Source organism: Loxodonta africana, chromosome 10, assembly GCF_030014295.1.
Source record: "Loxodonta africana isolate mLoxAfr1 chromosome 10, mLoxAfr1.hap2, whole genome shotgun sequence".
Lineage (NCBI taxonomy): Eukaryota > Metazoa > Chordata > Mammalia > Proboscidea > Elephantidae > Loxodonta > Loxodonta africana.
In genome coordinates, this window is record NC_087351.1 from 45,813,612 (window position 1) to 45,827,150 (window position 13,539).

At 44.7% G+C, this 13,539-nt stretch overlaps 1 protein-coding gene across 1 annotated transcript in view; it reads left to right on the forward strand.

Annotated features, from left to right (window-relative positions):
- LOC100662937 (neuronal PAS domain-containing protein 3) overlaps window positions 1-13,316 on the forward strand; it is an 86,229-nt gene extending 72,913 nt beyond the window's left edge. Inside the window, exons 6-9 of the mRNA XM_064291851.1 lie at window positions 4,675-4,791; window positions 5,743-5,873; window positions 7,524-7,652; window positions 11,880-13,316. Of these exons, the coding sequence (XP_064147921.1) occupies window positions 4,675-4,791; window positions 5,743-5,873; window positions 7,524-7,652; window positions 11,880-13,316 (1,814 nt within the window). The remainder of the gene's footprint in view (window positions 1-4,674; window positions 4,792-5,742; window positions 5,874-7,523; window positions 7,653-11,879) is intronic.
- The last annotated feature ends 223 nt before the right edge of the window (window positions 13,317-13,539 follow it).

Genomic DNA, 13,539 nt, shown 5'->3' on the forward strand with positions numbered 1-13,539 from the left:
GCAAGTCTGCAGAGCATCAAAGCTTCAGTTGATTCTATGAGCCGTTCTAAATGAACAACTGTCTCTATTTCGAGGAAATAAAGCACTTAATGCGCAGTTTCTGACAATAACGCTGCTTCTCCTGTGGATTTTGAAAATGACCTTTCTGTGAGCATCAAGGACTCTTTTTAGATAAAGACTCTTGTTCTTGTTTTAAGTCTATGCCAGGCTCATTCCCCTATAGCCTACAGTTTTCAAAAGCAGAGGAAAGAGTAATCCAGAATTTAAAAAAAAAAAAAAAATCCTGTTTCCAGAATGAAGTTCCCTGTCAGCCTGCCTTGGGCCTTAGGTGGAGAAGCAGAGATTAAAGAGTCAGTATTCTTTTTCATGTTTCATCTGCCAGTTTTGTGAATGTAGAAAGAGAACCAGTGGCTACAGCTAAGCATCCAACTGTGGTAGTAAGTAGAAAATGTGATTCTAGCTCCCCCTTACTTACACGCACACACATGCACACGCACACACGTACACACACACACACTCTGGTGAATTCAGAATCACTTTTTAGTTTCTAGCAGAAGGCACCGCTGTCCACCTGTCCTCTGCACCTCCAGGAGGGGGTGGATGGCGCTGCAGATGTGGCCCTCATATCGCCATGACAATAATGAAGCTCTTTGTTCCGCTGTGTGAATGTGAAGTGTGGAATCTCCGATGATCTCACCATTTCCTATTTATTCTGTACTTACCTGAATACACCAAGTACTGCAGCTTTTTAATGCATATGCAAACCACTAAAATGTCCTTTTGTGAGACATTTTGCTAAAAGACTGCTTTTGATACGTGTTCTTCATCTCCTCTTCAAACTGCATTAGACTGCTTCCTTCTGTTTAAGACACAACTCACTATTTAGAATTGTTGGCTTTGATTTTGTAGACCAGCCGAACAGAAAGAGACCATGGTCTCTTTTTTTCTCCATATTTCTGAAGGCAAACCTGTACTGATTTGTTTTGATTTACCAACAGAATTATGTGCCTGCCACAGACGCTGACTTCCTTTATGTCCTTTCAGTCATCCGTCTATTTCTGTGGACAATGTTTTCCCCAGGAAAACTGAAATTCCCCTGTTGGTAACTGTGTGCTAAGTCATGGATGTGTGCTTCAGGGAAAAAAAAAAAAAGTTAATCAAATTTCAGAGTAGTTATTCTCTGCAAGTGGCATATCTCTTGTATGCCAACTACCAGGTAACATTTAAAAAAGAAATTCAATAAAACTTAGCATCTAGTATTTTAGGGGGGAAGCATGTATTTGATGTAAAGGTCACTTGTTCTAAAATGTAAGCGCTCTATAATTTTCTTTTGATTGAACTGTGGATGCAGCTCCCTTCATAGTTAGCCTGGGGTAGTGTTTTCACTCTAATAGCCAAAGGGACACATTCTCGTGGTTTTCTAATTGTCAGATAAGCAGGACTGCAGCAGTTCAACTGGGAGGATTTAAGTCTATTTCTATTGTATTTTTCTCACTCATGTGGGGTCACCTCTGTTCAGAGCACAGTTTGTAAGTCTTAAGGTGCCTTTAGCTTGGGGTGGTGGGGAATGTTAGTGACAACTTCTTGCTTTTCCTTGGAGCGAAAACAGTCAAAAGCAATTAGTTACACCCTATACTTCCCCATGAAAAAGCACGTGTTCTCATGTGGTCACAGAGGCGTTCACAATTATGTCTGGGGTCATTCGAAATTATAAGTGAACCCACGAAGAAAGGAGTGTGTCCGTCCTTTGGTCTTCAGGTTTACTCTGCAGGATCTAATAAAATGCCATTTAAATACTTTGAAATACTTTGATCAAACTAACTTGTGTAGTATTCATTAGTGTGATTTCAAGAACTTAATTCTAGAAATGTTGTGATGTGCTCAGTGATTTCAGTGAGGGACACACAAGCTATTTCTACACAAAAATTGTGGAGGGGAGAAAGCAAACTTAGGGATACACCAAAGAGAAAGTGCTAGGTTAAGTGTTAGAAGTACTCTGACCCAGTCATGGGCATGAGAGCACAAATATGGTCTACATATGTAATTTCCTTTCCTTCCCTTCCTTCCCTTTCATGGTTATGAATTTACTCCTGAGCTCATTGATTTGATGAGTATCTGTCTGTTTTCAAGGAAACTCTGGTGATGTAGTGGTTAGGAGCTATGGCTGCTAACCAAAAAGGTAGGCAGTTTGAATCCACCAGGTGCTCCTTGGAAACTCTATGGGGCAGTTCTACTCTGTCCTGTAGGGTCACTGTGACTTGGAATCCACTTCATGGCAACGGGTTTTTGTTTTTTAAATCTCATTTCAAGGGACAATTAACTATTTTTAATGACTTCCCTATCAGATAGCTTGTGTAATGCTTATTTGTGTTTTTCACCATAAAAGGAATTTTTATAAAATAGGCAGGCACAAACATTCTCTCATTTCTCTCTGCTACCTAAAGCTAAAACTTGAAAATAAAAACAACGGCCACTGGATTAAAGAGAATGGAAAAAGTTTTTCAAGTTCTCTGATTTATTACAAACTACAAATCTCTTTCAAACTGGCACCAAGGTGGCTTTTCTTCTTGAGCTGATTAGAACCACATGAGCTCAGGAAAAGCTGTCAGCTCCTGCCTCTGACGCAGCTGGAATGATCCAACTGATTTGCCAGTTTTTTTTTTTTTTAAGATGCTTCATCCCAAAGTCATGTATTTCTATTCTGGAGCCCCAAGCAAAAATTACTCCTTGTTCATTTTAAAAGAAGTAAAATTCCATTGTGACCTCTTTTATGGGACCTCCTGCAAACAGAAGCCACTTGGGCAATATTCCGGTCAACATTTCTTGCTAGCCTGGGAGACTAACTCAGTGCCTCGTTTTTAGTTATCTGATTTCCCACTGACATATGGGAGTCTCATCCAGAAAACACTAATTCCAAGGAAGTAGTCACCATCTAACACCATGCTAGGATGTTTGTCTTTTAAGGATTCTGTCAGGCTGGCCCAGGGTAAAACTATGGATTATGTCACACTGATCTCTTCAGCTGACCATGGTGGGCTCCCTGATCCTGCTTTTTCGGTGTTAACCATGGTAAGTTGAAGGCCCTCAAATAGCTGCTGGCTCCCCAAGGAATTCCAGAAATTCCTTAGTGGTTCCCTTCCTCATTCATCCTTTCGCAGCCACCTCCTCACATCAAAACTTACCTGTCCTGCCTCTCATAAAGGCCTTCTCTCCTTGCTAGATGGCCCCAGCCTGCATCGTAAAGACTATTAGTGTGCTAATGGGTCCTCAGAAACAGGTATTTTCCTTCTGAAGAAAAACAGATACATTTAAGTCATAGTGCCTTGAGTCAAAGAGATGATGCCACAATATCTTTTTTTTTTTTCTTCTTTTTTTTAAGCAAGTAAGTTTTCAGCCCCCTTCACAGCACACATCTAGAGACCACCAGGGAGGCAGGTGTTTTGCCCGCTATTCATTTTAAAACTGGGATTCTGTTTGTTTTCAAGAAAGAGAAAGGGTATTATTAGGAATGGAGGGAGGTGATCTTTACCTTGATTCTGCAAATTCAAATTTGACTTTATAATTGCTTTCTCACTTTGACCCTACCTATATGGTTTTTTATATATATATATATACTTTGTATTCTAGGGATATTTTTTTTTTTTGTCTTCTGCTTTTGGTCAAAATCCAACCCAGAACAGCCAGCCAGGCTGGGCTGATCTAGCCTTCCATCTCAATGTTTTCTTCATGAGATTCTGAAGGGGACTTCCTAGTCTCTTTGCCTTTATTGACCATACTAAAGCTATTTGAAATCCTTCCTTATTCCAGATATGAAGTAGAATTATACCACCAACCACTGATGGGGTCCTGTAAGTTTTCTCTGTGAAAATAGTGGACAGAATTACAGAGTACACCTTTCCTCTATTAATAGTTCACCAGGTTGAGAGGATTTGAATAAAAGCACATCTTGTTGCAGGCAACGATGGTTTGACAGGAGAGATGTGTGGCAGAGTTCCTATTTTACTGCTTTCAGCTTCACCATGCAGTTTTGAAGCCACGCGTATAGAATGGTAGAACTTACAATTGCCTACAGAAGGAAAGCACAATGCTACCTGCAGAGCCTCACCACCAACAGAAGAGGACAGTTCTGCCCTTAAAAATACCCCCAAGCTGTTGAATAGTTTCAGAACAGAACGTAGCTCTATTTGAAATATTCATCAAAGCAAGGCTTTTCCAAGCAACGGTTTAGACATAATTACTAAATTTTACAACTATTGATTTAGGGTATTGTGAGAAAAAGAGAGATTGGGAGAAACATCGAAGTTTTATATGTTTATGGATATAGTATGTGGCGGTCTGATTTTTTAATCACAGTCAGAGCCAGGAAGGGTGGCTGAAAACACAACGGGAAGAATTTCTACAGCTTTAAACGCTGCTTTTTGCCAAAGTGACTCCTTCCCTTTACCCATCCACCCCCCCCAAAAAAAAATCAAAATGTACTTCATGAAACTATTGTATATGAAGCACTTATTAGCCGTAATTAAATGGACAATATGAATTTACTACGTCTTTAGGACTCTGGCTTGTTCTGGTTTAGAGCAAGATGATTAATGCAAATACATATTACTTGAGATAACCATTTAGCAGCTAATTTAGCCAAATTTATTACAGCAGTTAGAGGTTTTTTCATTTTAGCAGACGGAGACAAGGACGTGCCAAAAGTGGGCGACGTAGATGAGTGCACACTGCCCTCTAGTGGCCACCCAGCTGGTGCGCTCTTGGGGTGCGCCCAGTTGCTGCGATACTACCCAAGTACTCACCGCCGGGTTTGCACATTTCCGGCATCCTTTTAGACCATTCCCGTCCGTAGCACTTTATTTCAGGGATGATTTAGTGTACTTTCCCTTTTTACTAGCTCAGGAGTACTCAGATACAAATCAAATCAGTTTCAACTCGGCAAGATTTTGGTTAAAGTATCATTTTTAACATCTGCATTTTAAAGCTCTCTTTTCAGTGGGTATTTAATGGCACCGTTTCACATTACTGATTGTTTTTACTTGTTCCTTCATTTTGGGCCATATTTCAGAGTCTGTGTGAAGCTGTCACTCCGGCACTAGCCAAGTCAATTCTGTGCCTCCCTTAGGCCAGTGTTTCTCTCTGACTCGGCTGGGGAATTTATTTTGTTTCCGCATTCAGCAAAGCCTCACCAGAATTTCCCCAGACCGACGGACGGAAATTTAGTTCATCCGTAGACTGTAAATTCTGTGAGACAAGATCAAAAGGAGTGGGTGTGTAAGTACACTGGTTGCCATGGCTGGCACTGAGGTGAAATGATAAAAGACCAGAGGGGTAAGGTGTCTTCGGAACCATTTAAGTATCCAGAATCTCAAAGTGGTTTACCTTGGAGCTATGAATAAATCACATATGAATTTGCCTTTCTTACCATCTGAGTCAAACCCATTGACAATATCCGCACTGCATTAGGTGTTCTGTGAGCCACAAAGATTTGTAGTCCTTTTATTCTTCCTCTCACACCAAAGTCTTGCTACAAATGGTCGTAACCCTCACTCCAAAGCTGCTGCTCCACTGAATTGTTGATTTTATTTGTCCTACTAATGGAATTCTACATTGAGCATACAGAGGGGCACCCATGGCATGGTGTGGGACTTCCTATCTCTATACTTGAGGTTTTGCAGAGACGAAATTCATCTGGTCCCAGTCTTAACACACAATACGTTTTGTTTTTGTTTTTTCCTCCCCCAGTGCTGAATAAGGGTCAGTGTGTAACAAAGTACTACCGTTGGATGCAGAAGAATGGAGGCTATATTTGGATACAGTCTAGTGCCACCATCGCGATTAATGCCAAGAATGCAAACGAGAAGAATATCATCTGGGTGAATTATCTTCTTAGGTATATTTTGTAATCTCTTTCCTTTCTGTCTTAGTTACGAAGTACAAGGCCCAAGGTTCATAGCTAACATGTTGTGAGTGTTGTCTTTTAACAGTACCTTGTGTGGAATCACATGGAAATTCCACTCTCCCCCCCACCCCCACCCGCTGCCCCAAGATGGAAAGAAATATGAGAAGATCAAAGCTGGGTGGGAAGGGAAGTCCAGGGCAGATGTGTAAACTTTTCAATAATTCTTGCTTAACATTTGGGCAGCTCTGAAGAAGAGGCTTCAGTTTCCTGACAAATGCTCAGGTTAGGAAAAGAATACAGACTTTCACCTACAGCTGAAACATTTAGGATGTACCTCCTTATCCTCACCACACATATACACACTCACCCGCCCTAAAAAAAAAAGTTCTGTGAAAATTAAGCAAAAAGGGAATGGGAAGAAATAGCAGGGTACATCATATTCCTCTTCATATCCCATCCCGTGGAGGCCCTCACCATATTACATAGAATTTGATTGCCTAACCATTTCAGTTTTAAAAGGTAAGCAAAGTGAGTTGCTTTGCCAGAATCAAGACAATTATCAGTATAAAAATGGAAGTAATTTCTTTTGCCTAATGCTCTGGGATCTCAGGCAAGTTTCTCTGCTGTTTTATTGTGTCCTAAAATTCATACCCATACATGAGACCAAGCCCTAATGCTGCCTGAAGTATAATGTGAGACACCATTTCTTTCTCCTTCCCTATCTCCTTTCTGCCTTTGGACTCAAACAAGCAGCAGAGTAACCAAGGCAAACAGACTGGATGGTCTGAGTTTGAAAGCAAGCCTTCCAGAAGGTTCTCGACCAAGCCTGTCTGTGGTGAAGCCATCACAGTGCTCAGCCTGGCTCCCTTCCACCACCGTCATTCCAGTCTTTGGCATCTCATGGCCTAAAGCAAGGCCCACACATAGTCTGAGTAGGAAACCTTCCAATATGGAAATAGATGAAATAAAATCACCAAATACTCATGAATTTTATACCATTTAATCAATAGTTTTGATCTAAAGTTGCAGAGACTAACTTCTTAACCCTTCTCCTTCCATTTAGGCAGCCATGGAGTTGATGAGGCAATAATAAAGGACCAGATAGGAAGAAATCTCCCAGAATGGTAAAATGAGGTGAAACTAGAGTTGTAGGGTTAAGACCCAAATGGATTACTTCAGTACCCTGGCTTTATATCGTTGCTGACCCCTTCTAGCCTATGGTGTTGCTGTTACCAATGTCTAACTCTTGATAGTAACACCATTTTTGCCTAGCAAAAGAATATCAGTGCCACAATGCCTTATTCTATTTTCTTTTAAGTGAGTTTTTATAACCTTCTGTATTACAAATGGCTATTGGTTCCTAAAACACTGTGTAAAGATTCCCTGACACCAGAACCTATCTTGAATACCTCATAAATACAGGGGGTACTTTGCATGAAAATCAAGCCTTAGACGAAGTCACATTAAATACACATAGTTACACCTTTAGAGAGATTTAACGTAGAGTAGAAGAGGTCAAAAAAGGAAAAAGAAGGTAGATAAATGAAGACTCTTTTAAGTGGTGCACATTAAGGCCCTCTTCAGAGCAATAATCATTAGTGTCTGATTGATATGCTCTCGGTAGCAAGCACACTCATGCCTTCAAGTCATCGCCAAAGTGCGGGAATACATTCTGAAGGGCCGGTGTGCTGATGAGCCATGGTTGTTAGCATCTCGGCTCCCTTTGACTGTCTCAAAGAAAAATGGGACTCAGGTATCCCCTGTCTAGATTATCAGCCAAAGGGCAACGCCTTCCATTCATAAGACCTACTGGAAATTTTCCTACTCAGACTATGTGTGGGCCTTGCTTTAGGCCATGAGATGCCAAAGACTGGAATGACGGTGGTGGAAGGGAGCCAGGCTGAGCACTGTGATGGCTTCACCACAGACAGGCTTGGTCGAGAACCTTCTGGAAGGCTTGCTTTCAAACTCAGACCATCCAGTCTGTTTGCCTTGGTTACTTTACTGCTTGTTTGAGTCCAAAGGCAGAAAGGAGATAGGGAAAGAGGAAGAAATGGTGTCTCACATTATACTTCAGGCAGCATTAGGGCTTGGTCTCATGTATGGATATGAATTTTAGGACACAATAAAACAGCAGAGAAACTTGCCTGAGATCCCAGAGCATTAGGCAAAACAAACTGCCTCCATTTTCGTTTGGGTAACAAAGACCAGTCTTCAGGCTGAATAGCCACAATCACAAACATGGAGGACCTGTTTCAGCTGACCTAAAGATTCACCCTGAGGTCAATGATAAAAATATATATATATAATTTGGGTGACAGGTGACCTGTGCCCCCCCATGGCATCTGGACCAAGCAGAGCTTTAGCAGAGGAAATGTCACCAAGCCTGCCACTCATTAGCTGTCACTTCTACAGTCTAGAGATCTAGTAAGAATAATAACAAAACGGCAACCATTGAAGTTTTTCTTTCCCACATTCTTGTCCTTTATTCTTCCCTGAGCAATACTCTCATGCTACCAGTTCCTCCCTAGAATCCCGCATGTCTGGGCCCCTGTTCTATCATTACTGCTCCTCCGGTCTTCTTTCCATTTCTTTACAATACTTGATAAGATCAGAGACTCTTGTGAGTATTCATAGGTTGTATAAGTACTAAGTCCACCTTCCCACCATTCGTCTCCTCTGATTACCTAGAGAGAACTGTGCTGCTGAAGCTAATTCACACTAAGGAGTAAATGCCTGATGATCCATTTTAGTGAATTAACCCCCCCAGGGACATTTGCAATTCTAGAACAGTGTCTGAAACAATGATGCTCTAATATAGGAATTTCAGTAGAGATTAGCAAATAAGTCAGTAATAAACTATTGAAATCTCTGCTTGACTGGCCATCCTGGAAGGATAAAAGAGACACTCCCATTTTGAGACAAAGAGCTTTCCTTGTGCCTTCAGGTTACACCAGGTGTAGTACAGATACATCACTATGCTCACACATCCAGCTGGCCTTGGAGTGGCATTTCCAGAAGACTGTTAAACTGACCGAACATGTCCTCTTTTCCAGAAGAAGCTGATTTCCGAATTAAAAATGGAACAAAAATTGAGCACATTTGTGCAAATATGGTTAGCTCCATCCTGTTAGGGCCTCCTTCACACTGGGACTCTCCCCACTGCAATCAGTTTTCCAGCTAACAAGCCACAGGTGTACACCCCATGAGCAGAAGAAAATGTGATTGTAATGGGTGTGTTGACAGTTCAGTAGCCATAATACATGCATCCCAAGGTGCACCTGTGCACCTGTCCTATAGTTAGGCACTTAGGGCTCTGAGTCTCCCACCCCCAGTAGCTTTGGAATCATCTGAACAGCTGAGAAGCCACATCAAGGGGCCAAGACAAGGGTGCTGGGGTAATGGACTCATTAGGAACCCAAGAGAAGATAGGGCACATCGGGTGGTATGGGAATGAATTGTTAAGAGTATTTCTCATCCTCCCTTCCCTCCAAGTGTTATACTAGGAGGAGTGTCAAGCAGCACAGTTCTCTGGACCCCAGTGGTACCTGATCACTTGAAAGGTTTTTACTGGCTTTCATGTTGCATTTGGGTATTCAATCGTAGTATCATGGTGCACCTGTACCCTGGCACAGGCAATCCAAACTTCCCAAAAAGTCTCTGGACACACTGAGAAATGATTTCACATTTAGTCTTTCTCTAAACTCCAAAAGTTTGGGTTAGGGAAGTGGGGGAAGATGGTCAAAAGAAATCCGTGCGGAATGGGCGTCTGCACTCCTGATGAATACTTCTCTGCCCCACAGTAATCCTGAGTACAAGGACACACCAATGGATATCGCACAGCTCCCTCATCTGCCAGAGAAAACGTCCGAATCCTCAGAGACCTCCGACTCTGAATCAGACTCTAAAGACACCTCAGGTATTACAGGTATTACTTCTTCTCCATGTTCCGTAGTTATGACTTGCCTTTCCAAGCACAAAGGGTGGGCAAGGACCATCTTCAGAAATAAAGCAACTGGTCAAATTTTATATATAAAATTTATATGTGTATTTCATGATATGGCTGCTGAATCTCTCTCAAATATAGATATACACGTGTGTGTGTGTGTAGTGGTATAGAAACATTTACATAAATGTGTATTGTATATAATACAGAGAGAGATTGACTGTTTGACTTAGCATCAGGGCTTGGAACCAGTTCATTCTGGTTCCAACCCCTGCTAAGAATTTGCATTTCTAACAAGTTCCCAGGAAGTTATACATAAGAACCACCTAGGAATCTTGTGAAAATGTAGGTTCTGATTCAGTATATCTGGGGTGAAGGTGTAAATTCTCAGCAGGGAACTTGTTAGAAATGCAAATACTCAGCAGGGGTTTGAGCCAGAGGACCCCCGCCCCTACTTGCAGTCACTTAATGTCAGCACCGCCACAGGCTATACAGAAGGAGCCCTTCTCTGTCCCTACAGACAGCTCTGTCCTCTCTATGTAAGCAGGTACCAGGACTAGCTCCAATGACAGCCTGTGACTTTGAGCTCAAAATATTCACATCCTTATCAAGCCAATGAGCAAGGCCCATAGATGTGTTTGAGCCTCTAAAGTAGCATACTCATTGTTACTTGTTTTCTGAATCTATGCAGGACAACCCCATGCTTTCCCATTTCTAATTGTTTTGGGAGGTAGACTTTCTGAGCAGTTCTCTGGAGTACAGGAAAGCTTATACAAAAAGATTTCTTCTTTTCCCTCCAGCCCCTGGCGCCTTCCAGAAATACACCTATAGCAGGGAACACAGAACTTGTAGAACACTACAGCTAAAAAAAAAAAAAAAAATCCTAAAGCTCTTCTAACTCAATCTCTTCTGCTACGAGGGGGAAGCGAGGGCCAGAGTAGTTGTATGATTTGCCCAAGGTCTTGTCCAACCTGCTGTCCACAAGCATCACAGCAAAGTCAGAAAACCAGTATCGCCCTCAGTGGGCTCTCTGAATCTTCTGAGGTTTCCTGGGAAAGCCAAGTCTCCCTAAAATACAGCAGATAGCTAGGGTTCCCCCAAACCCACCCCATTATTAGGGCACTAGTGCTCCAGGGTTGTAAGCACACATCCTTCTGCTCTAGACACAGCTTCAAAGAAGTGGATGGAGTAAAGACTATGTATAGCGGGTCTTGACTATTGTTCTGCCCTTTAAATGTCATTGAGTTGAGAGTTCTTTACTAGGGCAGAAGGTTCAGTGTAGACAGTCTCTGCCCTTTGTAGCAGTAAACAAAACAAACAAAAACTCCTTCCCCCCGTGGAACTTATTTTTATTGGGGGTGGGTGGTGAGACAGAAGTAAATAAGATGTATAGTAAAACAGATGGTGATAAGTGCTATGGAGAAAAATAACAGGGAGGAGAAACAGGGAGTTAGATTTTTCAATAATGAACAAGTATTCACGTATGAAAACCCTGGCGCTGTAGTGGTTAAGAGAAATTGCTGCTAACCAAAAGGTTGGCAGTTCAAATTCACCGGGCCCTCCTTGGAAACTCTGTGGGGCAGTTCTACTCTGTCCTATAGGGTCTCTATGAGTGGGAATCTACTCCATGGCAATGGGTTTGGGTTTTTTTTTTTTTTGGTATTTACCTAGAGTGGATGCAGATCCCTTTAAACCTCTTTGCATTGCCTCGTGTTTCTGTGTCATTAATACCTTGTGCCAGGTTAGTTACTCTACCTGAGTATTTTTTGCAGGACTTTTCAAACTCTGAGAATCACCTGGGGAATCTTGTTAAAATACAGATTCTGATTGAGTAGGTCTGGGTGGGGCCTGCAATTCTGCATTTCTAACCAGCGCCCAGGTGATAACCGATGCTTTGGGACCGTGGATGGCACTTAGAGCGGGAAGATGAAAAACCTTCAGCCAACCTAGGCCCTCAACAGAGAGAAAGCCCCGGGTTTAAGTAGTCATAAGGATCGGAGAAGCTCAGGATCAAGACACCTCTCAGCCCCGTAGGTTTTGCCCCTGCCCCCCGCTAATGTGGTGTCTTCTTTGTCTCCTCTTCCCGCTCCCACCCTTGGCCGCGGACCCCACGCAGAGGACAACGAGAACTCCAAGTCTGACGAAAAGGGGAACCAGTCCGAGAACAGCGAGGACCCAGAGCCGGATCGGAAGAAGTCAGGCAACGCGTGCGACAACGACATGAACTGCAACGACGACGGCCACAGCTCCAGCAACCCCGACAGCCGCGACAGCGACGACAGCTTCGAGCACTCGGACTTTGAGAACCCCAAGGTGAGCGAGGACGGCTTCGGCGCGCTGGGCCCGATGCAGATCAAGGTCGAGCGCTACGTGGAGAGCGAGTCGGACCTGCGGCTGCAGAACTGCGAGTCGCTGACATCCGACAGCGCCAAGGACTCAGACAGCGCGGGCGAGGCGGGCGCACAGGCCTCCAGCAAGCACCAGAAGCGCAAGAAGAGGCGGAAAAGGCAGAAGGGTGGCAGCACCAGCCGCCGTCGTCTGTCCAGCGCGTCGAGCCCTGGCGGCCTGGACGCGGGCCTGGTGGAGCCCCCGCGGTTGCTGTCGTCCCCCAACAGTGCCTCAGTGCTCAAGATCAAGACAGAGATCTCGGAACCCATCAACTTCGACAACGACAGCAGCATCTGGAACTACCCGCCCAACCGGGAGATCTCCAGGAACGAGTCTCCCTACAGCATGACCAAGCCCCCCAGCTCTGAGCACTTCCCGTCCCCCCAGGGCAGCGGTGGTGGTGGCGGGCTGCACGTGGCCATCCCCGACTCGGTCCTCACGCCGCCCGGCGCCGATGGCACAGCCACCCGCAAGACTCAGTTCAGCGCCTCGACCGCCTCGGCCACCTCGGCCTTGGCCCCCGTCACCTCCGACCCACTGTCACCCCCACTCTCAGCATCCCCACGGGACAAGCACCCTGGGGGTGGCAGCGGGGGTGGCAGCGGGGGCGGCCCCAGCGCACCCAACTCCTTGCTGTACACTGGGGACCTGGAGGCACTGCAGAGGTTGCAGGCGGGCAACGTTGTGCTCCCACTGGTGCACAGGGTGACCGGGACTCTGGCCGCCACCAGCACAGCCGCGCAGAGGGTCTACACCACAGGCACCATCCGCTACGCCCCTGCCGAGGTGACCCTGGCCATGCAGGGCAACCTGCTGCCCAACGCGCACGCTGTTAACTTCGTGGACGTTAACAGCCCCGGCTTTGGCCTCGACCCCAAGACGCCCATGGAGATGCTCTACCACCACGTGCACAGGCTCAACATGTCGGGACCCTTCGGCAGCGCCGTGAGCGCCGCCAGCCTGACACAGATGCCCGCCGGCAACGTGTTCACCACGGCGGAGGGACTCTTCTCCACGCTGCCCTTCCCGGTCTACAGCAACGGCATCCACGCGGCACAGACTCTGGAGCGCAAGGAGGACTGAGGCGTCGCCCAGCGGTGGGCAGGGCTCCGCTCGGAGGCATCGTCGGCGTTTTCGTTTAGACCTTTAATTCTAGCACTTTGAATTCGAGCAGGTCAGCGTCTTCTCTCAACACGACGGTCCCCATTTCCATCCCCCTTTCCTTTAACTTGACTTATTCTTTCGTGTAAAGATATGTTTATTTTTGCCTTCAGAGGGTCAGATGACCAGTTGCCTGCCATTTTGT